Genomic DNA, 27,271 nt, shown 5'->3' on the forward strand with positions numbered 1-27,271 from the left:
CCGCACTCTTTAAAGAATGTAGTTAAATGACAACCAATCAAGATCAAATTATCCAAGTATATTGTATTTGTTAAGAATGTTAACCAAGTATATATCCCTTCTATATCCACTGAGATATGAACAACTATTCCCTAGAGTTGCAGTTGCTGCACCTGAAGCCTACTAATTCATTCATAGTTTTTTCAATGTTTTGACTGTTATTTTTGCTGCAAATATGTTGGAATGTCCAAATTTACCATCTAATTCTACATGTATATGCTTTGGAGTTTGGATAATATAGATTAGGTTTAGTCCCTTTTATGTTACAAATAACGTAATAACCTAGTTTCAGTTGGAACGGTTGGCTGTCTTGCTTGCAAAGTTTCAGTTGTATTGGCAGCTTTCAAACCTGTGTCAATGGGTATGGAAGATAATAATTGATGTATGTTTTCACAGATGTTGGGATAACAAAAAGCATCCAGCTTCGCCACCTATTGTCAGTTGTGTGTAGCTCTAGCTTCTATCCCTGATATTTCATTGCAGGAAACTCATTTAGTAGTTTGTTCAAGTCAAACATTATATAGGACAACAGTTGAACAATAAACCTCTGTTACTTTTCTCTTTATATTAGCTCTAGAACTATAAAGATGTGTTTGCTTATAGCTAAATCAAATTCTTCTGATAAAGTGATGTTCTTTTGCTGTGAATAAATGACAGTTTCTCTGTCCACTTTTATGCAGTTGACATTGATTTTCCTCCATCAAATCCAGAAGTTTGAGGGTTCTGTGGGATTATTAAACAAGATGGGCGTGAACAAGGAGCTTCACAACTCGCTCTCTCGATAAGTTCCTATGAATTTCACAAATGCAGATTGCCAAAGAAAAATAGTATCATAAATAATTGGATTCCTGAAGTATCTCTTTCCATAATTTAGAGTTTAGTCTTTTGCTTAAATTTTAATCATAGGATCATTATGCACCATGCTTCCTGTAACAAGGATTCTGACATCTTCAAGTTTACCAGACTTTCTGGTCCCTTACCTTTGTGTTCACTACTCAACAATGCACAAATGTATGTTCGCCGACATAACACTTCTCTATGTAACTGTACACTGCTTCTGCTAAAGTGTAATACCAAAATGCAAATATCCGTAAACAAGGAACCTGTAAATTCTGCTGAAAATACGATGCAACTCGAGATGAAAGATAGGTTTATACAGGTGACTAACAAATCATTTGAAAACAAGAAGCCACTACAAATGCTGATTGCAGCTAGATCCTTCTAAGCAAAAGGAAAACAGACAACCTTCCAAGAGAAAAATCAAAATTGTAGAATAGCATGAAAGTATGTTTATTGGAGTATCTAAGTTCATCCTATACCATGTTGAATACTGTAACAATTATACATTCCTACAAAACCTTCACAGCGAACACTTCATGTTGAATACTGTCACAATAATACATTCCTACAATTTCCTACTTTGCCCTGCAGAGGATAAGCCACCTTCAGGAATACTAAACCCTCAAATTGCCATTTAGGAGGCCAAGAAGAAACTCCTAAGCACCCCATATGACACCCGGAGACCCATGGGGTATGTGGGAAGCGTCTGGACCTCTAACGTTTCCCGTTTCCTAAAATGTAAAAATTTGCCAAAATCCTCCACCTAATATACACACTTTTTGACCAAATTTGACCCACTTTGTGGATTTTTTTTTGGATCTCATCAAATTTTGGGAATGTTTAATATGGTCATATAATAAGGCTTGGTCGGGAAAAAACCAACTTATTGGTCCCTTAAGGCCCCGGAATGCCATTTATTCTACAACGCGCGTTTTTTCAAAGTCCATTTAAATGCCATTTAGGAGGCCGAGGAGATGCTGCTAAGCACCCAATATGACCCCTGGTGACCCAAACGGTATGTGGGAAGCGCCCGGACCTCTAACGTTTCAAGTTTCTTAAAATGTAAAAATTAGCCAAAATCGCCCACCTATAATGCACACTTTTCGACCAAATTTGACCCGTTTTGTGGTTTTTTTTTAGATCTCCTCAAATTTTGGGGAATGTTTAATATGGTCATATAATAAGGTTTGGTCGGGAAAAAACCAACTTATTGGTCCCTTAAGGCCCCGGAATTCCATATATTCTGCAACACGTGTTTTTTCCAAAATTCCTTTAAATTCCATTTAGGAGGCCGAGGAGAAGCTTCTAAGCACCCAATATGATCCCCCGAGAACCCATGAAGTATGTGGGAAGCGCACGGACCTCTAACTTTTCAAGTTTCTTAAAATGTAAAAATTAGCCAAAATCGCCCACCTATAATGCACACTTTTCGACCAAATTTGACCCGTTTTGTGGTTTTTTTTAGATCTCCTAAAATTTTGGGGAATGTATAATATGGTCATATAAAAAGGTTTGGTCGGGAAAAAACCAACTTATTGGTCCCTTAAGGCCCCGGAATTCCATTTATTTCACAACGCGCGTTTTTTCGAAGTCCCTTTAAATGTCATTTAGGAGGCCGGGGAAATGCTGCTAAGCACCCAATATGACCCCTGGGACCCATAGGGTATGTGGGAAGTGCCCGGACCTCTAACGTTTCAAGTTTCTTAAAATTTAAAAATTAGCCAAAATCGCCCACCTATAATGCATACTTTTCGACCAAATTTGACCCGTTTTGTGGTTTTTTTTTTAGATCTCCTCAAATTTTGGGGAATGTATAATATGGTCATATAATAAGGTTTGATCGGAAAAAAACCAAATTATTGGTCCCTTAAGGCCCCGGAATTCCATTTAATCAACAACGCGCGTTTTTTCGAAGTCTCTTTAAATGCCATTTAGGAGGCCGGGGAGATGCTGATAAGCACCCAATATGACCCCTGGGGACCCATAGGGTATGTGGGAAGTGCCCGGACCTCTAACGTTTCAAGATTCTTAAAATTTAAAAATTAGCCAAAATCGCCCACCCAATATGACCCCTGGGGACCCATAGGGTATAATGCACACTTTTCGACCAAATTTGACCCGTTTTGTGGGTGTTTTTTAGATCTTCTCAAATTTTGGGGAATGTTTAATATGATCATATAATAAAGTTTAGTCGCTAAAAAACCAACTTATTGGTCCCTTAAGGCCCCAGAATTCCATTTATTCTACCACACGTGTTTTTTCAAAAATCCTTTTAAATTCCATTTAGGAGGCCGAGGAGATGCTTCTAAGCACCCAATATGACCCCCCGAGAACCCATGAAGTATGTGGGAAGCGCCCGGACCCCTAACATTTTCCGTTTCCTAAAATATAAAAATTAGCAAAATCGCCCACCTTATGCACACTATTTGACCAAATTTGACCGACTTTGTGGATTTTTTTTGGATCTCATCAAATTTTTGGGAATGTTTAATATGGTCATATAATAAAGCTTGGTCGGGAAAAAACCAACTTAATGGGCCCTTAAGGCCCCAGAATGTCATTTATTCTACAACGCGCGTTTTTTCGAAGTCCCTTTAAATGCCATTTAGGAGGCCGGGGAGATGCTGCTAAGCACCCAATATGACCCCTGGGGACCCAAAGGGTATGTAGGAAGCGCCCGGACCTCTAACATTTCAAGTTTCTTAAAATGTAAAAATTAGCCAAAATCGCCCACCTATAATGCACACTTTTCGACCAAATTTGACCCGTTTTGTGGTTTTTTTTTTAGATCTCCTCAAATTTTGGGGAATGTATAATATGGTCATATAATAAGGTTTGGTCGGAAAAAAACCAACTAATTGGTCCCTTAAGGCCCCGGAATTCCATTTATTTCACAACGCGCGTTTTTTCGAAGTCCCTTTAAATGCCATTTAGGAGCCTGGGGAGATGCTGCTAAGCACCCAATATGACCCCTGGGGACCCAAAGGGTATGTGGGAAGCGCCCGAACCTCTAACGTTTCAAGTTTCTTAAAATTTAAAAATTAGCCAAAATCGCCCACCTATATGCACACTTTTCGACCAAATTTGACCCGTTTTGTGATTTTTTTTTTTTAGATCTCATAAAATTTTGGGGAATGTATAATATGGTCATATAATAAGGTTTGGTCGGGAAAAAACCAACTTATTGGTCCCTTAAGGCCCCGGAATTCCATTTATTCTACAACGCGCGTTTTTTCGAAGTCCCTTTAAATGCCATTTAGGAGGCCGGGGAGATGCTGCTAAGCACCCAATATGACCCCTGGGGACCCAAAGGGTATGTGGGAAGCGCCCGGACCTCTAACATTTCAAATTTCTTAAAATGTAAAAATTAGCCAAAATCGCCCACCTATAATGCACACTTTTCGACCAAATTTGACCCGTTTTATGGTTTTTTTTTAGATCTCCTCAAATTTTGGGGAATGTATAATATGGTCATATAAAAAGGTTTGGTCGGGAAAAAACCAACTTATTCGACCCTTAAGGTCCCGGAATTCCATTTAATTCACAACGCGCGTTTTTTCGAAGTCCCTTTAAATGCCATTTAGGAGGCCGGGTAAATGTTGCTAAGCACCCAATATGACCCCTGGGACCCATAGGGTATGTGGGAAGTGCCCGGACCTCTAACGTTTTAAGTTTCTTAAAATTTAAAAATTAGCCAAAATCACCCACCTAATGCACACTTTTCGACCAAATTTGACCCGTTTTATGGTTTTTTTTTAGATCTCCTCAAATTTTGGGGAATGTATAATATGGTCATATAAAAAGGTTTGGTCGGGAAAAAACCAACTTATTCGACCCTTAAGGTCCCGGAATTCCATTTATTTCACAACGCGCGTTTTTTCGAAGTCCCTTTAAATGCCATTTAGGAGGCCGGGTAAATGTTGCTAAGCACCCAATATGACCCCTGGGACCCATAGGGTATGTGGGAAGTGCCCGGACCTCTAACGTTTTAAGTTTCTTAAAATTTAAAAATTAGCCAAAATCACCCACCTAATGCACACTTTTCGACCAAATTTGACCCGTTTTGTGGTTTTTTTTTAGATCTCCTCGAATTTGGAGAATGTATAATATGGTCATATAATAAAGTTTGGTCAGAAAAAAACCAACTAATTGGTCCCTTAAGGCCCCGGAATTCCATTTATTTCACAACGCGCGTTTTTTCGAAGTCCCTTTAAATGCCATTTAGGAGGCCGGGGAGATGCTGCTAAGCACCCAATATGACCCCTGGGGACCCAAAGCGTATGTGGGAAGCGCCCGGACCTCTAACGTTTCAAGTTTCTTAAAATGTAAAAATTAGCCAAAATCGCCCACCTATAATGCACCCTTTTCGACCAAATTTGACCCGTTTTATGGTTTTTTTTTAGATCTTCTCAAATTTTGGATAATGTATAATATGGTCATATAATAAGGTTTGGTCGGGAAAAAACCAACTTATTGGTCCCTTAAGGCCCCGGAATTCCATTTATTTCACAACGCGCGTTTTTTCGAAGTCCCTTAAAATGCCATTTAGGAGGCCGGGGAGATGCTGCTAAGCACCCAATATGACCCCTGGGGACCCAAAGGGTATGTGGGAAGCGCCCGGACCTCTAACGTTTCAAGTTTCTTAAAATGTAAAAATTAGCCAAAATCGCCCACCTATAATGCACACTTTTCGACCAAATTTGACCCGTTTTGTGGTTTTTTTTTTAGATCTCCTCAAATTTTGGGGAATGTATAATATGGTCATATAAAAAGGTTTTGTCGGGAAAAAACCAACTTATTGGTCCCTTAAGGCCCCGGAATTCCATTTATTTCACAACGCGCGTTTTTCGAAGTCTCTTTAAATGCCATTTAGGAGGCCGGGGAGATGCTGCTAAGCACCCAATATGACCCCTGGGGACCCAAAGGGTATGTGGGAAGCGTCCGGACCTCTAACGTTTCAAGTTTCTTAAAATTTAAAAATTAGCCAAAATCACCCATCTTATAATGCACACTTTTCGACCAAATTTGACCCGTTTTGTGGTTTTTTTTTAGATCTCCTCAAATTTTGGGGAATGTATAATATGGTCATATAAAAAGGTTTTGTCGGGAAAAAACCAACTTATTGGACCCTTAAGGCCCCGGAATTACATTTATTTCAAAACGCGCGTTTTTTCGAAGTCCCTTTAAATGCCATTTAGGAGGCCGGGGAGATGCTGCTAAGCACCCAATATGACCCCTGGGGACCCAAAGGGTATGTGGGAAGCGCCCGGACCTCTAACGTTTCAAGTTTCTTAAAATGTAAAAATTAGCCAAAATCGCCCACCTATAATGCACACTTTTCGACCAAATTTGACCCGTTTTGTGGTTTTTTTTTAGATCTTCTCAAATTTTGGATAATGTATAATATGGTCATATAATAAGGTTTGGTCGGGAAAAAACCAACTTATTGGTCCCTTAAGGCCCCGGAATTCCATTTATTTCACAACGCGCGTTTTTTCGAAGTCCCTTTAAATGCCATTTAGGAGGCCGGGGAGATGCTGCTAAGCACCCAATATGACCCCTGGGGACCCAAAGGGTATGTGGGAAGCGCCCGGACCTCTAACGTTTCAAGTTTCTTAAAATGTAAAAATTAGCCAAAATCGCCCACCTATAATGCACACTTTTCGACCAAATTTGACCCGTTTTGTGGTTTTTTTTTAGATCTTCTCAAATTTTGGATAATGTATAATATGGTCATATAATAAGGTTTGGTCGGGAAAAAACCAACTTATTGGTCCCTTAAGGTCCCGGAATTCCATTTATTTCACAACGCGCGTTTTTTCGAAGTCCCTTTAAATGCCATTTAGGAGGCCGGGGAGATGCTGCTAAGCACCCAATATGACCCCTGGGGACCCAAAGGGTATGTGGGAAGCGCCCGAACCTCTAACGTTTCAAGTTTCCTAAAATATAAAAATTAGCAAAATCACCCACCTATAATGCACACTTTTCGACCAAATTTGACCCGTTTTGTGGTTTTTTTTTAGATCTCCTCAAATTTTGGGGAATGTATAATATGGTCATATAAAAAGGTTTGGTCGGGAAAAAACCAACTTATTGGTCCCTTAAGGCCCCGGAATTCCATTTATTTCACAACGCGCGTTTTTTCGAAGTCTCTTTAAATGCCATTTAGGAGGCCGGGGAGATGCTGCTAAGCACCCAATATGACCCCTGGGGACCCAAAGGGTATGTGGGAAGCGTCCGGACCTCTAACGTTTCAAGTTTCTTAAAATTTAAAAATTAGCCAAAATCGCCCATCTATAATGCACACTTTTCGACCAAATTTGACCCGTTTTGTGGTTTTTTTTAGATCTCCTCAAATTTTGGGGAATGTATAATATGGTCATATAAAAAGGTTTTGTCGGGAAAAAACCAACTTATTGGACCCTTAAGGCCCCGGAATTCCATTTATTTCACAACGCGCGTTTTTTCGAAGTCCCTTTAAATGCCATTTAGGAGGCCGGGGAGATGCTGCTAAGCACCCAATATGACCCATGGGGACCCAAAGGGTATGTGGGAAGCGCCCGAACCTTTAACGTTTCAAGTTTCTTAAAATGTAAAAATTAGCCAAAATCGCCCACCTATAATGCACACTTTTCGACCAAATTTGACCCGTTTTATGGTTTTTTTTTAGATCTCCTCAAATTTTGGGGAATGTATAATATGGTCATATAAAAAGGTTTGGTCGGGAAAAAACCAACTTATTGGACCCTTAAGGTCCCGGAATTCCATTTATTTCACAACGCGCGTTTTTTCGAAGTCCCTTTAAATGCCATTTAGGAGGCAGGGGAAATGCTGCTAAGCACCCAATATGACCCCTGGGGACCCAAAGGGTATGTGGGAAGCGTCCGGACCTCTAACGTTTCAAGTTTCTTAAAATTTAAAAATTAGCCAAAATCACCCAAAGGGTATGCACACTTTTCGACCAAATTTGACCCGTTTTGTGGTTTTTTTTTAGATCTCCTCAAATTTTGGGGAATGTATAATATGGTCATATAAAAAGGTTTGGTAGGGAAAAAACCAACTTATTGGTCCCTTAAGGCCCCGGAATTCCATTTATTTCACAACGCGCGTTTTTTCGAAGTCTCTTTAAATGCCATTTAGGAGGCCGGGGAGATGCTGCTAAGCACCCAATATGACCCCTGGGGACCCAAAGGGTATGTGGGAAGCGTCCGGACCTCTAACGTTTCAAGTTTCTTAAAATTTAAAAATTAGCCAAAATCACCCATCTATAATGCACACTTTTCGACCAAATTTGACCCGTTTTGTGGTTTTTTTTTAGATCTCCTCAAATTTTGGGGAATGTATAATATGGTCATATAAAAAGGTTTTGTCGGGAAAAAACCAACTTATTGGACCCTTAAGGCCCCGGAATTCCATTTATTTCACAACGCGCGTTTTTTCGAAGTCCCTTTAAATGCCATTTAGGAGGCCGGGGAGATGCTGCTAAGCACCCAATATGACCCCTGGGGACCCAAAGGGTATGTGGGAAGCGCCCGGACCTCTAACGTTTCAAGTTTCTTAAAATGTAAAAATTAGCCAAAATCGCCCACCTATAATGCACACTTTTCGACCAAATTTGACCCGTTTTGTGGTTTTTTTTTAGATCTTCTCAAATTTTGGATAATGTATAATATGGTCATATAATAAGGTTTGGTCGGGAAAAAACCAACTTATTGGTCCCTTAAGGCCCCGGAATTCCATTTATTTCACAACGCGCGTTTTTTCGAAGTCCCTTTAAATGCCATTTAGGAGGCCGGAGAGATGCTGCTAAGCACCCAATATGACCCCTGGGGACCCAAAGGGTATGTGGGAAGCGCCCGAACCTCTAACGTTTCAAGTTTCTTAAAATGAAAAAATTAGCCAAAATCGCCCACCTATAAATGCACACTTTTCGACCAAATTTGACCCGTTTTATGGTTTTTTTTTAGATCTCCTCAAATTTTGGGGAATGTATAATATGGTCATATAATAAGGTTTGGTCGGGAAAAAACCAACTTATTGGACCCTTAAGGTCCCGGAATTCCATTTATTTCACAACGCGCGTTTTTTCGTAGTCCCTTTAAATGCCATTTAGGAGGCCGGGGAGATGCTGCTAAGCACCCAATATGACCCCTGGGGACCCAAAGGGTATGTGGGAAGCGCCCGAACCTCTAACGTTTCAAGTTTCTTAAAATTTAAAAATTAGCCAAAATCACCCACCTATAATGCACACTTTTCGACCAAATTTGACCCGTTTTGTGGTTTTATTTTAGATCTCCTCAAATTTTGGAGAATGTATAATATGGTCATATAATAAGGTTTGGTCAGAAAAAAACCAACTAATTGGTCCCTTAAGGCCCCGGAATTCCATTTATTTCACAACGCGCGTTTTTTCGAAGTCCCTTTAAATGACATTTAGGAGGCCGGGGAGATGCTGCTAAGCACCCAATATGACCCCTGGGGACCCAAAGGGTATGTGGGAAGTGCCCGGACCTCTAACGTTTCAAGTTTCTTAAAATGTAAAAATTAGCCAAAATCGCCCACCATGCCCACTTTTCGACCAAATTTGACCCGTTTTGTGATTTTTTTTAGATCTTCTCAAATTTTGGATAATGTATAATATGGTCGTATAATAAGGTTTGGTCGGGAAAAAACCAACTTATTGGTCCCTTAAGGCCCCGGAATTCCATTTATTTCACAACGCGCGTTTTTTCGAAGTCCCTTTAAATGCCATTTAGGAGGCCGGGGAGATGCTGCTAAGCACCCAATATGACCCCTGGGGACCCAAAGGGTATGTGGGAAGCGCCCGAACCTCTAACGTTTCAAGTTTCTTAAAATGTAAAAATTAGCCAAAATCGCCCACCTATAATGCACACTTTTCGACCAAATTTGACCCGTTTTATGGTTTTTTTTTAGATCTCCTCAAATTTTGGGGAATGTATAATATGGTCATATAAAAAGGTTTGGTCGGGAAAAAACCAACTTATTGGACCCTTAAGGTCCCGGAATTCCATTTATTTCACAACGCGCGTTTTTTCGAAATCCCTTTAAATGCCATTTAGGAGGCCGGGGAAATGTTGCTAAGCACCCAATATGACCCCTGGGATCCATAGGGTATGTGGGAAGTGCCCGGACCTCTAACGTTTTAAGTTTCTTAAAATTTAAAAATTAGCCAAAATCACCCACCTATAATGCACACTTTTCGACCAAATTTGACCCGTTTTGTGGTTTTTTTTTAGATCTCCTCGAATTTTGGAGAATGTATAATATGGTCATATAATAAGGTTTGGTCAGAAAAAAATCAACTAATTGGTCCCTTAAGGCCCCGGAATTCCATTTATTTCACAACGCGCGTTTTTTTGAAGTCCCTTTAAATGCCATTTAGGAGGCCGGGGAGATGCTGCTAAGCACCCAATATGACCCCTGGGGACCCAAAGGGTATGTGGGAAGCGCCCGGACCTCTAACGTTTCAAGTTTCTTAAAATGTAAAAATTAGCCAAAATCGCCCACCTATAATGCACACTTTTCGACCAAATTTGACCCGTTTTGTGGTTTTTTTTTAGATCTTCTCAAATTTTGGATAATGTATAATATGGTCATATAATAAGGTTTGGTCGGGAAAAAACCAACTTATTGGTCCCTTAAGGCCCCGGAATTCCATTTATTTCACAACGCGCGTTTTTTCGAAGTCCCTTTAAATGCCATTTAGGAGGCCGGGGAGATGCTGCTAAGCACCCAATATGACCCCTGGGGACCCAAAGGGTATGTGGGAAGCGCCCGGACCTCTAACGTTTCAAGTTTCTTAAAATGTAAAAATTAGCCAAAATCGCCCACCTATGCACACTTTTCGACCAAATTTGACCCGTTTTGTGGTTTTTTTTTAGATCTTCTCAAATTTTGGATAATGTATAATATGGTCACATAATAAGGTTTGGTCGGGAAAAAACCAACTTATTGGTCCCTTAAGGCCCCGGAATTCCATTTATTTCACAACGCGCGTTTTTTCGAAGTCCCTTTAAATGCCATTTAGGAGGCCGGGGAGATGCTGCTAAGCACCCAATATGACCCCTGGGGACCCAAAGGGTATGTGGGAAGCGCCCGAACCTCTAACGTTTCAAGTTTCTTAAAATGTAAAAATTAGCCAAAATCGCCCACCTATAATGCACACTTTTCGACCAAATTTGACCCGTTTTATGGTTTTTTTTTAGATCTCCTCAAATTTTGGGGAATGTATAATATGGTCATATAAAAAGGTTTTGTCGGGAAAAAACCAACTTATTGGACCCTTAAGGTCCCGGAATTCCATTTATTTCACAACGCGCGTTTTTTCGAAGTCCCTTTAAATGCCATTTAGGATGCCGGGGAAATGTTGCTAAGCACCCAATATGACCCCTGAGACCCATAGGGTATGTGGGAAGTGCCCAGACCTCTAACGTTTCAAGTTTCTTAAAATTTAAAAATTAGCCAAAATCACCCACCTAATGCACACTTTTCGACCAAATTTGACCTGTTTTGTGGTTTTTTTTAGATCTCCTTAAATTTTGGAGAATGTATAATATGGTCATATAATAAGGTTTGGTCAGAAAAAAACCAACTAATTGGTCCCTTAAGGCCCCAGAATTCCATTTATTTCACAACGCGCGTTTTTTCGAAGTCCCTTTAAATGCCATTTAGGAGGCCGGGGAGATGCTGCTAAGCACCCAATATGACCCCTGGGGACCCAAAGGGTATGTGGGAAGCGTCCGGACCTCTAACGTTTCAAGTTTCTTAAAATTTAAAAATTAGCCAAAATCACCCACCTATAATGCACACTTTTCGACCAAATTTGACCCGTTTTGTGGTTTTTTTTTAGATCTCCTCAAATTTTGGAGAATGTATAATATGGTCATATAATAAGGTTTGGTCAGAAAAAAAACCAACTAATTGGTCCCTTAATGCCCCGGAATTCCATTTATTTCACAACGCGCGTTTTTCCGAAGTCCCTTTAAATGCCATTTAGGAGGCTGGGGAGATGCTGCTAAGCACCCAATATGACCCCTGGGGACCCAAAGGGTATGTGGGAAGCGCCCGAACTTCTAACGTTTCAAGTTTCTTAAAATTTAAAAATTAGCCAAAATCGCCCACCTATAATGCACACTTTTCGACCAAATTTGACTCGTATTGTGATTTTTTTTTTTTAGATCTCATAAAATTTTGGGGAATGTATAATATGGTCATATAATAAGGTTTGGTCGGGAAAAAACCAACTTATTGGTCCCTTAAGGCCCCGGAATTCCATTTATTCTAAAACGCGCGTTTTTTCGAAGTCCCTTTAAATGCCATTTAGGAGGCCGGGGAGATGCTGCTAAGCACCCAATATGACCCCTGGGGACCCAAAGGGTATGTAGGAAGCGCCCGGACCTCTAACATTTCAAGTTTCTTAAAATGTAAAAATTAGCCAAAATCGTCCACCTATAATGCACACTTTTCGACCAAATTTGACCCGTTTTGTGGTTTTTTTTTTAGATCTCATCAAATTTTGGGGAATGTTTAATATGATCATATAATAAAGCTTGGTCGGGAAAAAAACAAATTGTTGGTACCTTAAGGCCCCAGAATGTCATTTAATCTACAACACGCGTTTTTTCGAAGTCCCTTTAAATGCCATTTAGGAGGCCGGGGAGATGCTGCTAAGCACCCAATATGACCCCTGGGGACCGAAAGGGTATGTGGGAAGCGCCCGGACCTCTAACGTTTCAAGTTTCTTAAAATATAAAAATTAACCAAAATCGCTCACCTATAATGCACACTTTTCGACCAACTTTGACCCGTTTTGTGGTTTTTTTTAAGATCTTCTCAAATTTTGGATAATGTATAATATGGTCATATAATAAGGTTTGGTCGGGAAAAAACCAACTTATTGGTCCCTTAAGGCCCCGGAATTCCATTTATTTCACAACGCGCGTTTTTTCGAAGTCCCTTTAAATGCCATTTAGGAGGCCGGGGAGATGCTGCTAAGCACCCAATATGACCCCTGGGGACCCCAAAGGGTATGTGGGAAGCGCCCGAACCTCTAAAGTTTCAAGTTTCTTAAAATGTAAAAATTAGCCAAAATCGCCCACCTATAATGCACACTTTTCGACCAAATTTGACCCGTTTTGTGGTTTTTTTTTAGATCTTCTCAAATTTTGGATAATGTATAATATGGTCGTATAATAAGGTTTGGTCGGGAAAAAACCAACTTATTGGTCCCTTAAGGCCCCGGAATTCCATTTATTTCACAACGCGCGTTTTTTCGAAGTCCCTTTAAATGCCATTTAGGAGGCCGGGGAGATGCTGCTAAGCACCCAATATGACCCCTGGGGACCCAAAGGGTATGTGGGAAGCGCCCGAACCTCTAACGTTTCAAGTTTCTTAAAATGTAAAAATTAGCCAAAATCGCCCACCTATAATGCACACTTTTCGACCAAATTTGACCCGTTTTATGGTTTTTTTTTTAGATCTCCTCAAATTTTGGGGAATGTATAATATGGTCATATAAAAAGGTTTGGTCGGGAAAAAACCAACTTATTGGACCCTTAAGGTCCCGGAATTCCATTTATTTCACAACGCGCGTTTTTTCGAAGTCCCTTTAAATGCCATTTAGGAGGCCGGGGAAATGTTGCTAAGCACCCAATATGACCCCTGGGATCCATAGGGTATGTGGGAAGTGCCCGGACCTCTAACGTTTTAAGTTTCTTAAAATTTAAAAATTAGCCAAAATCACCCACCTATAATGCACACTTTTCGACCAAATTTGACCCGTTTTGTGGTTTTTTTTTAGATCTCCTCGAATTTTGGAGAATGTATAATATGGTCATATAATAAGGTTTGGTCAGAAAAAAATCAACTAATTGGTCCCTTAAGGCCCCGGAATTCCATTTATTTCACAACGCGCGTTTTTTTGAAGTCCCTTTAAATGCCATTTAGGAGGCCGAGGAGATGCTGCTAAGCACCCAATATGACCCCTGGGGACCCAAAGGGTATGTGGGAAGCGCCCGGACCTCTAACGTTTCAAGTTTCTTAAAATGTAAAAATTAGCCAAAATCGCCCACCTATAATGCACACTTTTCGACCAAATTTGACCCGTTTTGTGGTTTTTTTTTAGATCTTCTCAAATTTTGGATAATGTATAATATGGTCATATAATAAGGTTTGGTCGGGAAAAAACCAACTTATTGGTCCCTTAAGGCCCCGGAATTCCATTTATTTCACAACGCGCGTTTTTTCGAAGTCCCTTTAAATGCCATTTAGGAGGCCGGGGAGATGCTGCTAAGCACCCAATATGACCCCTGGGGACCCAAAGGGTATGTGGGAAGCGCCCGAACCTCTAACGTTTCAAGTTTCTTAAAATGTAAAAATTAGCCAAAATCGCCCACCTATAATGCACACTTTTCGACCAAATTTGACCCGTTTTATGGTTTTTTTTTAGATCTCCTCAAATTTTGGGGAATGTATAATATGGTCATATAAAAAGGTTTTGTCGGGAAAAAACCAACTTATTGGACCCTTAAGGTCCCGGAATTCCATTTATTTCACAACGCGCGTTTTTTTGAAGTCCCTTTAAATGCCATTTAGGAGGCCGGGGAGATGCTGCTAAGCACCCAATATGACCCCTGGGGACCCATAGGGTATGTGGGAAGTTCCCGGACATCTAACGTTTCAAGTTTCTTAAAATTTAAAAATTAGCCAAAATCGCCCACCTATGCACACTTTTCGACCAAATTTGACCCGTTTTGTGGTTTTTTTTTAGATCTCCTAAAATTTTGGAGAATGTTTAATATGGTCATATAATAAGGTTTGGTCGGGAAAAAACAACCTTATTGGTCCCTTAAGGCCCCGGAATTCCATATATTCTGCAACACGTGTTTTTTCAAAAATCCCTTTAAATTCCATTTAGGAGGCCGAGGAGATGCTTCTAAGCACCCAATATGACCCCCCGAGAACCCATGAAGTATGTGGGAAGCGCACGGACCCCTAACATTTCCCATTTATTAAAATGTAAAAATTAGCAAAATCGCCCACCTTATGCACACTTTTTGACCAAATTTGACCGACTTTGTGGATTTTTTTTGGATCTCATCAAATTTTGGGGAATGTTTAATATGGTCATATAATAAAGCTTGGTCGGGAAAAAAACCAACTTAATGGTACCTTAAGGCCCCAGAATGTCATTTATTCTACAACGCACGTTTTTTCGAAGTCCCTTTAAATGCCATTTAGGAGGCCGGGAAGATGCTGCAAAGCACCCAATATGACTCCTAGGGACCGAAAGGGTATGTGGGAAGCGCCCGGACCTCTAACGTTTCAAGTTTCTTAAAATGTAAAAATTAGCCAAAATCGCCCACCTATAATGCACACTTTTCGACCAAATTTGACCCGTTTTGTGGTTTTTTTTTAGATCTTCTCAAATTTTGGATAATGTATAATATGGTCATATAATAAGGTTTGGTCGGGAAAAAACCAACTTATTGGTCCCTTAAGGCCCCGGAATTCCATTTATTTCACAACGCGCGTTTTTTCGAAGTCCCTTTAAATGCCATTTAGGAGGCCGGGGAGATGCTGCTAAGCACCCAATATGACCCCTGGGGACCCAAAGGGTATGTGGGAAGCGCCCGGACCTCTAACATTTCAAGTTTCTTAAAATGTAAAAATTAGCCAAAATCGCCCACCTATAATGCACACTTTTCGACCAAATTTGACCCGTTTTGTGGTTTTTTTTTAGATCTTCTCAAATTTTGGATAATGTATAATATGGTCATATAATAAGGTTTGGTCGGGAAAAAACCAACTTATTGGTCACTTAAGGCCCCGGAATTCCATTTATTTCACAACGCGCGTTTTTTCGAAGTCCCTTTAAATGCCATTTAGGAGGCCGGGGAGATGCTGCTAAGCACCCAATATGACCCCTGGGGACCCAAAGGGTATGTGGGAAGCGCCCGGACCTCTAACGTTTCAAGTTTCTTAAAATGTAAAAATTAGCCAAAATCGCCCACCTATAATGCACACTTTTAGACCAAATTTGACCCGTTTTGTGGTTTTTTTTTAGATCTTCTCAAATTTTGGATAATGTATAATATGGTCATATAATAAGGTTTGGTCGGGAAAAAACCAACTTATTGGTCCCTTAAGGCCCCGGAATTCCATTTATTTCACAACGCGCGTTTTTTCGAAGTCCCTTTAAATGCCATTTAGGAGGCCGGGGAGATGCTGCTAAGGACCCAATATGACCCCTGGGGACCCAAAGGGTATGTGGGAAGCGCCCGAACCTCTAACGTTTCAAGTTTCTTAAAATGTAAAAATTAGCCAAAATCGCCCACCTATAATGCACACTTTTCGACCAAATTTGACCCGTTTTATGGTTTTTTTTTAGATCTCCTCAAATTTTGGGGAATGAATAATATGGTCATATAAAAAGGTTTGGTCGGGAAAAAACCAACTTATTGGACCCTTAAGGTCCCGGAATTCCATTTATTTCACAACGCGCGTTTTTTCGAAGTCCCTTTAAATGCCATTTAGGAGGCCGGGGAGATGCTGTTAAGCACCCAATATGACCCCTGGGGACCCAAAGGGTATGTGGGAAGCGTCCGGACCTCTAACGTTTCAAGTTTCTTAAAATTTAAAAATTAGCCAAAATCACCCACCTATAATGCACACTTTTCGACCAAATTTGACCCGTTTTGTGGTTTTTTTTTTAGATCTCCTCAAATTTTGGAGAATGTATAATATGGTCATATAATAAGGTTTGGTCAGAAAAAAAACCAACTAATTGGTCCCTTAATGCCCCGGAATTCCATTTATTTCACAACGCGCGTTTTTCCGAAGTCCCTTTAAATGCCATTTAGGAGGCTGGGGAGATGCTGCTAAGCACCCAATATGACCCCTGGGGACCCAAAGGGTATGTGGGAAGCGCCCGAACCTCTAACGTTTCAAGTTTCTTAAAATTTAAAAATTAGCCAAAATCGCCCACCTATAATGCACACTTTTCGACCAAATATGACCCGTTTTGTGATATTTTTTTTAGATCTCATAAAATTTTGGGGAATGTATAATATGGTCATATAATAAGGTTTGGTCGGGAAAAAACCAACTTATGGGTCCCTTAAGGCCCCGGAATTCCATTTATTCTAAAACGCGCGTTTTTTCGAAGTCCCTTTAAATGCCATTTAGGAGGCCGGGGAGATGCTGCTAAGCACCCAATATAACCCCTGGGGACCCAAAGGGTATGTAGGAAGCGCCCGGACCTCTAACATTTCAAGTTTCTTAAAATGTAAAAATTAGCCAAAATCGTCCACCTATAATGCACACTTTTCGACCAAATTTGACCCGTTTTGTGTTTTTTTTTTAGATCTCATCAAATTTTGGGGAATGTTTAATATGATCATATAATAAAGCTTGGTCGGGAAAAAAACAAATTGTTGGTACCTTAAGGCCCCAGAATGTAATTTAATCTACAACACGCGTTTTTTCGAAATCCCTTTAAATGCCATTTAGGAGGCCGGGGAGATGCTGCTAAGCACCCAATATGACCCCTGGGGACCGAAAGGGTATGTGGAAAGCGCCCGGACCTCTAACGTTTCAAGTTTCTTAAAATATAAAAATTAACCAAAATCGCTCACCTATAATGCACACTTTTCGACCAACTTTGACCCGTTTTGTGGTTTTTTTTTAGATCTTCTCAAATTTTGGATAATGTATAATATGGTCATATAATAAGGTTTGGTCGGGAAAAAACCAACTTATTGGTCCCTTAAGGCCCCGGAATTCCATTTATTTCACAACGCGCGTTTTTTCGAAGTCCCTTTAAATGCCATTTAGGAGGCCGGGGAGATGCTGCTAAGCACCCAATATGACCCCTGGGGACCCAAAGGGTATGTGGGAAGCGCCCGAACCTCTAAAGTTTCAAGTTTCTTAAAATGTAAAAATTAGCCAAAATCGCCCACCTATAATGCACACTTTTCGACCAAATTTGACCCGTTTTTTGATTTTTTTTTAGATCTCCTCAAATTTTGGGGAATGTATAATATGGTCATATAATAAGGTTTGGTCGGGAAAAAACCAACTTATTGGTCCCTTAAGGCCCCGGAATTCCATTTATTTCACAACGCGCGTTTTTTTGAAGTCCCTTTAAATGCCATTTAGGAGGCCGGGGAGATGCTGCTAAGCACCCAATATGACCCCTGGGGACCCATAGGGTATGTGGGAAGTTCCCGGACATCTAACGTTTCAAGTTTCTTAAAATTTAAAAATTAGCCAAAATCGCCCACCTATGCACACTTTTCGACCAAATTTGACCCGTTTTGTGGTTTTTTTTTGATCTCCTAAAATTTTGGAGAATGTTTAATATGGTCATATAATAAGGTTTGGTTGGGAAAAAACAACCTTATTGGTCCCTTAAGGCCCCGGAATTCCATATATTCTGCAACACGTGTTTTTTCAAAAATCCCTTTAAATTCCATTTAGGAGGCCGAGGAGATGCTTCTAAGCACCCAATATGACCCCCCGAGAACCCATGAAGTATGTGGGAAGCGCACGGACCCCTAACATTTCCCATTTCCTAAAATGTAAAAATTAGCAAAATCGCCCACTTATGCACACTTTTTGACCAAATTTGACCGACTTTGTGGATTTTTTTTGGATCTCATCAAATTTTGGGGAATGTTTAATATGGTCATATAATAAAGCTTGGTCGGGAAAAAAACCAACTTAATGGTACCTTAAGGCCCCAGAATGTCATTTATTCTACAACGCACGTTTTTTCAAAGTCCCTTTAAATGCCATTTAGGAGGCCGGGAAGATGCTGCAAAGCACCCAATATGACTCCTAGGGACCGAAAGGGTATGTGGGAAGCGCCCGGACCTCTAACGTTTCAAGTTTCTTAAAATGTAAAAATTAGCCAAAATCGCCCACCTATAATGCACACTTTTCGACCAAATTTGACCCGTTTTGTGGGGTTTTTTTTTTTAAATCTCCTTAAATTTTGGGGAATGTATAATATGGTCATATATTAAGGTTTGGTCGGGAAAAAACCAACTTATTGGTCCATTAAGGCCCCGGAATTCCATTTATTTCACAACGCGCGTTTTTTCGAAGTCCCTTTAAATGCCATTTAGGAGGCCGGGGAAATGCTGCTAAGCACCCAATATGACCCCTGGGACCCATAGGGTATGTGGGAAGTGCCCGGACCTCTAACGTTTCAAGTTTCTTAAAATTTAAAAATTAGCCAAAATCGCCCACCTATAATACACACTATTCGACCAAATTTGACCCGTTTTGTGGTTTTTTTTTAGATCTCCTCAAATTTTGGGGAATGTTTAATATGGTCATATAATAAGGTTTGGTAGGAAAAAAAACCAACTTATTGGTCCCTTAAGGCCCCGGAATTCCATTTATTCAACAACGCGTGTTTTTTCGAAGTCCCTTTAAATGCCATTTATGAGGCCGGGGAGATGCTGATAAACACCCAATATGACCCCTGGGGACCCATACGGTATGTGGGAAGTGCCCGGACCTCAAACGTTTCAAGATTCTTAAAATTTAAAAATTAGCCAAAATCGCCCACCTGTAATGCACACTTTTCGACCAAATTTGACCCGTTTTGTAGGTTTTTTTTAGATCTCCTCAAATTTTGGGGAATGTTTAATATGATCATATAATAAAGTTTGGTCGCTAAAAAACCAACTTATTGGTCCCTTAAGGCCCCGGAATTCCATTTATTCTGCCACACGTGTTTTTTCAAAAATCCTTTTAAATTCCATTTAGGAGGCCGAGGAGATGCTTCTAAGCACCCAATATGACCCCCCGAGAACCCATGAAGTATGTGGGAAGCGCCCGGACCCCTAACATTTTCCGTTTCCTAAAATATAAAAATTAACAAAATCGCCCACCTTATGCACACTTTTTGACCAAATTTGACCGACTTTGTGGATTTTTTTTGGATCTCATCAAATTTTTGGGAATGTTTAATATGGTCATATAATAAAGCTTGGTCGGGAAAAAACCAACTTAATGGGCCCTTAAGGCCCCAGAATGTCATTTATTTTACAACGCGCGTTTTTTCGAAGTCCCTTTAAATGCCATTTAGGAGGCCGGGGAGATGCTGCTAAGCACCCAATATGACCCCTGGGGACCCAAAGGGTATGTAAGAAGCGTCCGGACCTCTAACATTTCAAGTTTCTTAAAATGTAATAATTAGCCAAAATCGCCCACCAATGCACACTTTTCCACCAAATTTGACCCGTTTTATGGGTTTTTTTTTAGATCTCCTCAGATTTTGGGGAATGTATAATATGGTCATATAATAAGGTTTGTTCGGAAAAAAACCAAATTATTGGTCCCTTAAGGCCCCGAAATTCCATTTATTTCACAACGCGCGTTTTTTCGAAGTCCCTTTAAATGCCATTTAGGAGGCCGGGGAGATGCTGCTACGCACCCAATATGACCCCTGAGTACCCATAGGGTATGTGGGAAGTGCCCGGACCTCTAACGTTTCAAGTTTTTTAAAATTTAAAAATTAGCCAAAATCGCCCAAGGTTTGGTCGGGAAAAAACCAACTTATTGGTCCCTTAAGGCCCCGGAATTCCATATATTCTGCAACACGTGTTTTTTCAAAAATCCCTTTAAATTCCATTTAGGAGGCCGAGGAGATGCTTCTAAGCACCCAATATGACCCCCTGAGAACCCATGAAGTATGTGGGAAGCGCCCAGACCCCTAACATTTCCCATTTCCTAAAATGTAAAAATTAGCAAAATCGCCCGCCTTATGCACACTTTTTGACCAAATTTGACCGACTTTGTGGATTTTTTTTGGATCTCATCAAATTTTGGGGAATGTTTAATATGATCATATAATAAAGCTTGGTCGGGAAAAAACCAACTTAATGGTACCTTAAGGCCCCAGAATGTCATTTATTCTACAACGCGCGTTTTTTTGAAATCCCTTTAAATGCCATTTAGGAGGCCGGGGAGATGCTGCTAAACACCCAATATGACCCCTGGGGACCGAAAGGGTATGTGGTAAGCGCCCGGACCTCTAACGTTTCAAGTTTCTTAAAATGTAAAAATTAGCCAAAATTGCCCACCTATAATGCACACTTTTCGACCAAATTTGACCCGTTTTGTGATTTTTTTTTAGATCTCATAAAATTTTGGGGAATGTATAATATGGTCATATAATAAGGTTTGGTCGGGAAAAAACCAACTTATTGGTCCCTTAAGGCCCCGGAATTCCATTTATTTCACAACGCGCGTTTTTTCGAAGTCCCTTTAAATGCCATTTAGGAGGCCGGGGAAATGTTGCTAAGCACCCAATATGACCCCTAGGACCCATAGGGTATGTGGGAAGTGCCCGGACCTCTAACGTTTCAAGTTTCTTAAAATTTAAAAATTAGCCAAAATCACCCACCTATAATGCACACTTTTCGACCAAATTTGACCCGTTTTGTGGGTTTTTTTTAGATCTCCTCAAATTTTGGGGAATGTATAATATGGTCATATAATAAGGTTTGGTCGAAAAAAAAACCAACTAATTGGTCCCTTAAGGTCCCGGAATTCCATTTATTTCACAACGCGCGTTTTTTCGAAGTCCCTTTAAATGCCATTTAGGAGGTTGGGGAGATGCTGCTAAGCACCCAATATGACCCCTGGGGACCCAAAGGGTATGTGGGAAGCGCCCGGACCTCTAACGTTTCAAGTTTCTTAAAATGTAAAAATTAGCCAAAATCGCCCACCTATAATGCACACTTTTCGACCAAATTTGACCCGTTTTGTGGTTTTTTTTTTAGATCTCCTCAAATTTTGGGGAATGTATAATATGGTCATATAATAAGGTTTGGTCGGGAAAAAACCAACTTATTGGTCCCTTAAGGCCCCGGAATTCCATTTATTTCACAACGCGCGTTTTTTCGAAGTCTCCTTAAATGCCATTTAGGAGGCCGGGGAGATGCTGCTAAGCACCCAATATGACCCCTGGGGACCCATAGGGTATGTGGGAAGTTCCCGTACATCTAACGTATCAAGTTTCTTAAAATTTAAAAATTAGCCAAAATCGTATAATGCACACTTTTCGACCAAATTTGACCCGTTTTGTGGTTTTTTTTTAGATCTTCTAAAATTTTGGGGAATGTTTAATATGGTCATATAATAAGGTTTGGTCGGGAAAAAACCAACTTATTGGTCCCTTAACACTAGTGGAAAAGTGTTTATTTGCATCGCTAAATTTGCATCGCCATTATTAACATGTGACGCATATGACAATTCTTAGCATTAAAATTAGTCATTTGCGTCGTAGTTTTATTAATCCGCGACGCAAAGAACTTTAAAATGCCCATAGAGTCATTTGCGTCGCAGATTAGTAAAAGTGCGACGCAATATACTCACTTGTTTGCGTCGCAGTATTATTAATCTGCGACGCAAATGACTCTGAGAACATCTTAGAGTCATCTGCGTCGCAGATTAGTAATACTGCGACGCCGATGAGTTTTAATTTGGATCTGGCGTTCTCCAATTCTACAGCTGCGACCTAATTAAAAACCTTCCTCGTCCTTCCTCATCCTTCACCCTTCACTGCCTCCTTCCTCGTCCTTCCTCGTCCTTCTGCCGTCAACCTCCTCATCGATCTCCGGCCTGCGCGCTATTCCTCCTTCTGCCGCGTTTCGATTTAGGTCTGTCGCACAGCTCACTGTCGCCGTCAACTTCCTTGGGTTCGAAAATGAGCCTCTTCTAGATCTGTCGCTGCCCCCTGCTCGTCGTTCAACCCCCACTTTACAGCTCATTGTCGCCGCTTCACAGTTCCTCCTACACTACCGCCGCTGCTTGCTAACGCCGCCGACCCTCCTCTCTTCAATTGCTTCATTGATTAATTAGGTACATTTAAATTGTGTTTTGTGGATTTTATTTAGTTGAAGAAAAAATTTTTACATTTAAGATTGCATTTTAATCCTGATATTAAGATTGAATTTTGGTGTATCGGATAATATCTTAAGGTTAGAAGAACGAGCTTTTGTCTACCAAAATTTAATCAGCCCCCTATCTGCTAATTATATACCCCTAAAGATGTTAATGGGGGAAATTTTCCGCTTACTTTCTGGCCAGATTATTTGCTTGTTGTCACTTGCTGTGCTGAAGCTGAATGAACGTCTTCTCTATGATGGGCTGTGTTTATCTTAATGATTTGTATCTGCACCGCAGGCTGTTTTAAAGCAATTTGGTGGAGGATATAACTCAGATAATTTAATTACAGATGAAGGGGAGCTTAATCAAAATCAGAAGCTTGAGAAGCTTTACATATCAACACGGGCCGCTAAGGTTGCTTGATTGTCTGGGGTAACCTTTAAGTTTCTCTGTGGATTTTTTTACTTATTCAATGTTTTCATGTTTCAGAATTTTCGAGATATTGTGCGTGGAGTTGAAGGTTATATTTTTACCGGGTCAAAGCAAGTTGAAATCGGTAACTTTCCACCTATATAACCAGTTTATACATTGGCTTCTCTTACAAGCCAATGTAGTTTCCTGTGTTCATTAGTCTTTACGTGGCACATGTACTAGGAACAAAGTTGTCTGAAGATAGCAGGAAGTATGGTGGAGAAAATACATGCACTAGTGGTAGCACATTGTCCAAAGCAGCTGCCAGTTTTTCCCGAGCTCGTGCACACATGGAGAAGGAGCGTGGAAATTTACTGAAAGCTCTGGGTACACAGGTCTGGTCATCTCTGGTTAATGATTAATGTTTCTCGTTTTACTAATTTTATGCTAGGATCAGTTCATTCATGTTACTTCAATTTTTTTTCCTCAGTAAGGGAGAATTTTAACATTGATTAATTGTTAAGTATGGGCTATATTCTATTATTTCCTTGAACAAACTACACCTTATCTCGATGGCTGAATTTTATTTTATTTTGTGAAATGAATGCAAATGGATGTTAAATAAGTATTCCTTTCATCTGAGAATAAATCTTTTGTTCAGCTAGAGTAGTAACACTCACTGATAATCTAAAATTTAATTTTAGAGACTTTTTCAAGATGAAAATGAGATAAACTTGAAGTGTCTAGGCACCTTCATATCATGCTAACATATTTTTAGATTCTTTTGTATCCTTTTCCTCCCATCTTCCCATTTAAAGAAACGACTCAGCATATTCTTGTAACTGTCTTGTTGTTACTTGAAGTGTTTCTTTACCCCTTATATGACAACCTCTAGTCGTAGTGTTGTACCCTATATCTATTGTCATGATATTTTTCTGAAGTTATTTTGATTATCAGGTAGCAGAGCCCTTAAGAGCAATGGTTATGGGAGCTCCCTTGGAGGATGCTCGACATCTTGCTCAACGCTATGACAGAATGCGACAAGAAACTGAAGCTCAGGTATTACAAACAATTACACTATTATCTTAGGATTTAGAGCTTGGGAGAATATGTTGTCTTTCTTGAACTTGGAGACTCTTAAGCAAAGCCTGTGATTTCATTTTCATCTAACTTGAACCTAGACAAGCAATTCAAGTTTCCAAACGCCAGGCAAAAGTTAGAGAAGCATCAGGAAATCCAGATATTGTTATGAAATTAGAAGTGTTGCTGAGTCAAAGCTTCATGACCTGAAATCTAACATGGGGATATTGGGTAAGGAAGCTGCATCTGCAATGGCTGCTGTCAGAGATTGACTCTTCAACGACTCATTATACAGTACATATGTCTTATGGATGAAATGTTAGTTTTCCCCCCTTCTTCGTCCATAATTTGTAATATGAACTTGATCTCTAGCTAGCTACGTACCTTTGTTGTAATAATTTTATGTTTGTTGTAACATGTTGGTTGATCGATCTATGACGAATTTAATTGCCTTTTATTGGGAACGTTAATTACGTTGTAAACTTTTGTGACAGGTATTATTTATAAATGTATTCCCGGTATTGGGAATGAAGCGTCTAATTTCAAAGACGATCATGTCGGAATTTCCAACTAAAATATTAAAAAACGAATTTTAAAAAAAAAACAAAAAGTCATTTGCAACGCACGTTAGCTCAATGTGCGAGGCAAATGACTTAATTTTTTGGCGCTAAAATTGTCATTTGCGTCGCACATTAAGCTAATGTGCGTGGCAAATGACTTTTTTTTTGGCGCCTAAAAGTAATTTGCATCGCACATTTAGCTAATGTGCGTGGCAAATAACTTTTCAACATGGTGCCAGAAAAGTCATTTGCCACGCACATTAGCTAAATGTGCGATGCAAATGACTCTTATTTGCGTCGCACATTTAGCTAATGTGCGTGGCAAATGACTTTTCAACATGGTGCCTGAAAAGTTATTTGCGTCGCACATTTGCTAATTGTGCGACGCAAATAAGGTTCATTTGCGTCGCACAAATGTGCGACGCAAATGACTTTTAGTCATTTGCGTCGAGAGCTTTTGCCACGCACGATGTGCGACGCAAATATTCTTAAAAGTGCGATGCAAATGACCCTTTTTCCACTAGTGTTATAAGGCCCCGGAATTCCATATATTCTGCAACACGTGTTTTTTCAAAAATCCCTTTAAATTCCATTTAGGAGGCCGAGGAGATGCTTCTACGCACCCAATATGAACCCCCTAGAACCCATGAAGTATGTGGGAAGCGCCCGGACCCCTAACATTTCCCATTTCCTAAAATGTAAAAATTAGCAAAATCGGCCACCTTATGCACACTTTTTGACCAAATTTGGCCGACTTTGTGGATTTTTTTTGGATCTCATCAAATTTTGGGGAATGTTTAATATGATCATATAATAAAGCTTGGTCGGGAAAAAAAACCAACTTAATGGTACCTTAAGGCCCCAGAATGTCATTTATTCTACAACACGCGTTTTTTCGAAGTCCCTTTAAATGCCATTTAGGAGGTCGGGGAGATGCTGCTAAGCACCCAATATGACCCCTGGGGACCGAAAGGGTATGTGGGAAGCGCCCGGACCTCTAACGTTTCAAGTTTCTTAAAATATAAAAATGAACCAAAATCGCTCACCTATAATGCACACTTTTCGACCAAATTTGACCCGTTTTGTGGTTTTTTTTTAGATCTCCTAAAATTTTGGGGAATGTATAATATGGTCATATAATAATGTTTGGTCGGGAAAAAACCAACTTATTGGTCCCTTAAGGCCCCGGAATTCCATTTATTTCACAACGCGCGTTTTTTCGAAGTCTCTTTCAATGCCATTTAGGAGGCCGGGGAGATGCTGCTAAGCACCCAATATGACCCCTGGGGACCGAAAGGGTATGTGGGAAGCGCCCGGACCTCTAACGTTTCAAGTTTCTTAAAATATAAAAATTAACCAAAATCGCTCACCTATAATGAACACTTTTCGACCAAATTTGACCCGTTTTGTGGTTTTTTTTTAGATCTTATCAAATTTTGGATAATGTATAATATGGTCATATAATAAGGTTTGGTCGGGAAAAAACCAACTTATTGGTCCCTTAAGGCCCCGAAATTCCATTTATTTCACAACGCGCGTTTTTTCAAAGTCCCTTTAAATGACATTTAGGAGGCCGGGGAGATGCTGCTAAGCACCCAATATGACCCCTGGGGACCCAAAGGGTATGTGGGAAGCGCCCGGACCTCTAACGTTTCAAGTTTCTTAAAATGTAAAAATTAGCCAAAATCGCCCACCTATAATGCACACTTTTCGACCAAATTTGACCCGTTTTGTGTTTTTTTTTTAGATCTTCTCAAATTTTGGATAATGTATAATATGGTCATATAATAAGGTTTGGTCGGGAAAAAACCAACTTATTGGTCCCTTAAGGCCCCGGAATTCCATTTATTTCACAACGCGCGTTTTTTCGAAGTCCCTTTAAATGCCATTTAGGAGGCCGGGGAGATGCTGCTAAGCACCCAATATGACCCCTGGCAACCCAAAGGGTATGTGGGAAGCGCCCGAACCTCTAACGTTTTAAGTTTCTTAAAATTTAAAAATTAGCCAAAATCACCCACCTATAATGCACACTTTTCGACCAAATTTGACCCGTTTTGTGATTTTTTTTAGATCTCCTCGAATTTTGGAGAATGTATAATATGGTCATATAATAAGGTTTGGTCAGAAAAAAACCAACTAATTGGTCCCTTAAGGCCCCGGAATTCCATTTATTTCACAACGCGCGTTTTTTCGAAGTCCCTTTAAATGCCATTTAGGAGGCCGAGGAGATGCTGCTAAACACCCAATATTACCCCTGGGGACCCAAATGGTATGTGGGAAGCGCCCGGACCTCTAACGTTTCAAGTTTCTTAAAATGTAAAAATTAGCCAAAATCGCCCACCTATAATGCACCCTTTTCGACCAAATTTGACCCGTTTTGTGGTTTTTTTTTAGATCTTCTCAAATTTTGGATA

General features: G+C 40.1%; 1 protein-coding gene across 1 annotated transcript; it reads left to right on the forward strand.

Annotated features, from left to right (window-relative positions):
- The first annotated feature begins 952 nt into the window (after nt 1-952).
- Nucleotides 953-24,767, forward strand: LOC110792111 (SH3 domain-containing protein 2-like). The gene is made up of 6 exons (XM_056826575.1): nt 953-1,198; nt 23,104-23,220; nt 23,296-23,362; nt 23,461-23,612; nt 24,175-24,276; nt 24,399-24,767. The coding sequence occupies exons 1-6, from the start codon at nt 953-955 to the stop codon at nt 24,435-24,437; spliced, it is 723 nt and encodes a 240-aa protein (XP_056682553.1). The 3' UTR covers nt 24,438-24,767.
- Nucleotides 24,768-27,271: the final 2,504 nt, after the last annotated feature.

This window comes from Spinacia oleracea, chromosome 4 (genome assembly GCF_020520425.1).
Source record: "Spinacia oleracea cultivar Varoflay chromosome 4, BTI_SOV_V1, whole genome shotgun sequence".
Taxonomy (NCBI): Eukaryota; Viridiplantae; Streptophyta; class Magnoliopsida; order Caryophyllales; family Amaranthaceae; genus Spinacia; species Spinacia oleracea.

What these genes read in the sequence shown, in the direction of transcription:
- LOC110792111 (XM_056826575.1), top strand. Translation starts at nt 953, where the DNA reads ATGCACCATGCTTCCTGTAACAAGGATTCTGACATCTTCAAGTTTACC. An exon ending in TGAAAGATAGGTTTATACAG is followed by an intron (nt 1,199 to 23,103) that starts GTGACTAACAAA and finishes TCTGCACCGCAG; the next exon opens with GCTGTTTTAAAGCAATTTGG. An exon ending in GTCAAAGCAAGTTGAAATCG is followed by an intron (nt 23,363 to 23,460) that starts GTAACTTTCCAC and finishes CACATGTACTAG; the next exon opens with GAACAAAGTTGTCTGAAGAT.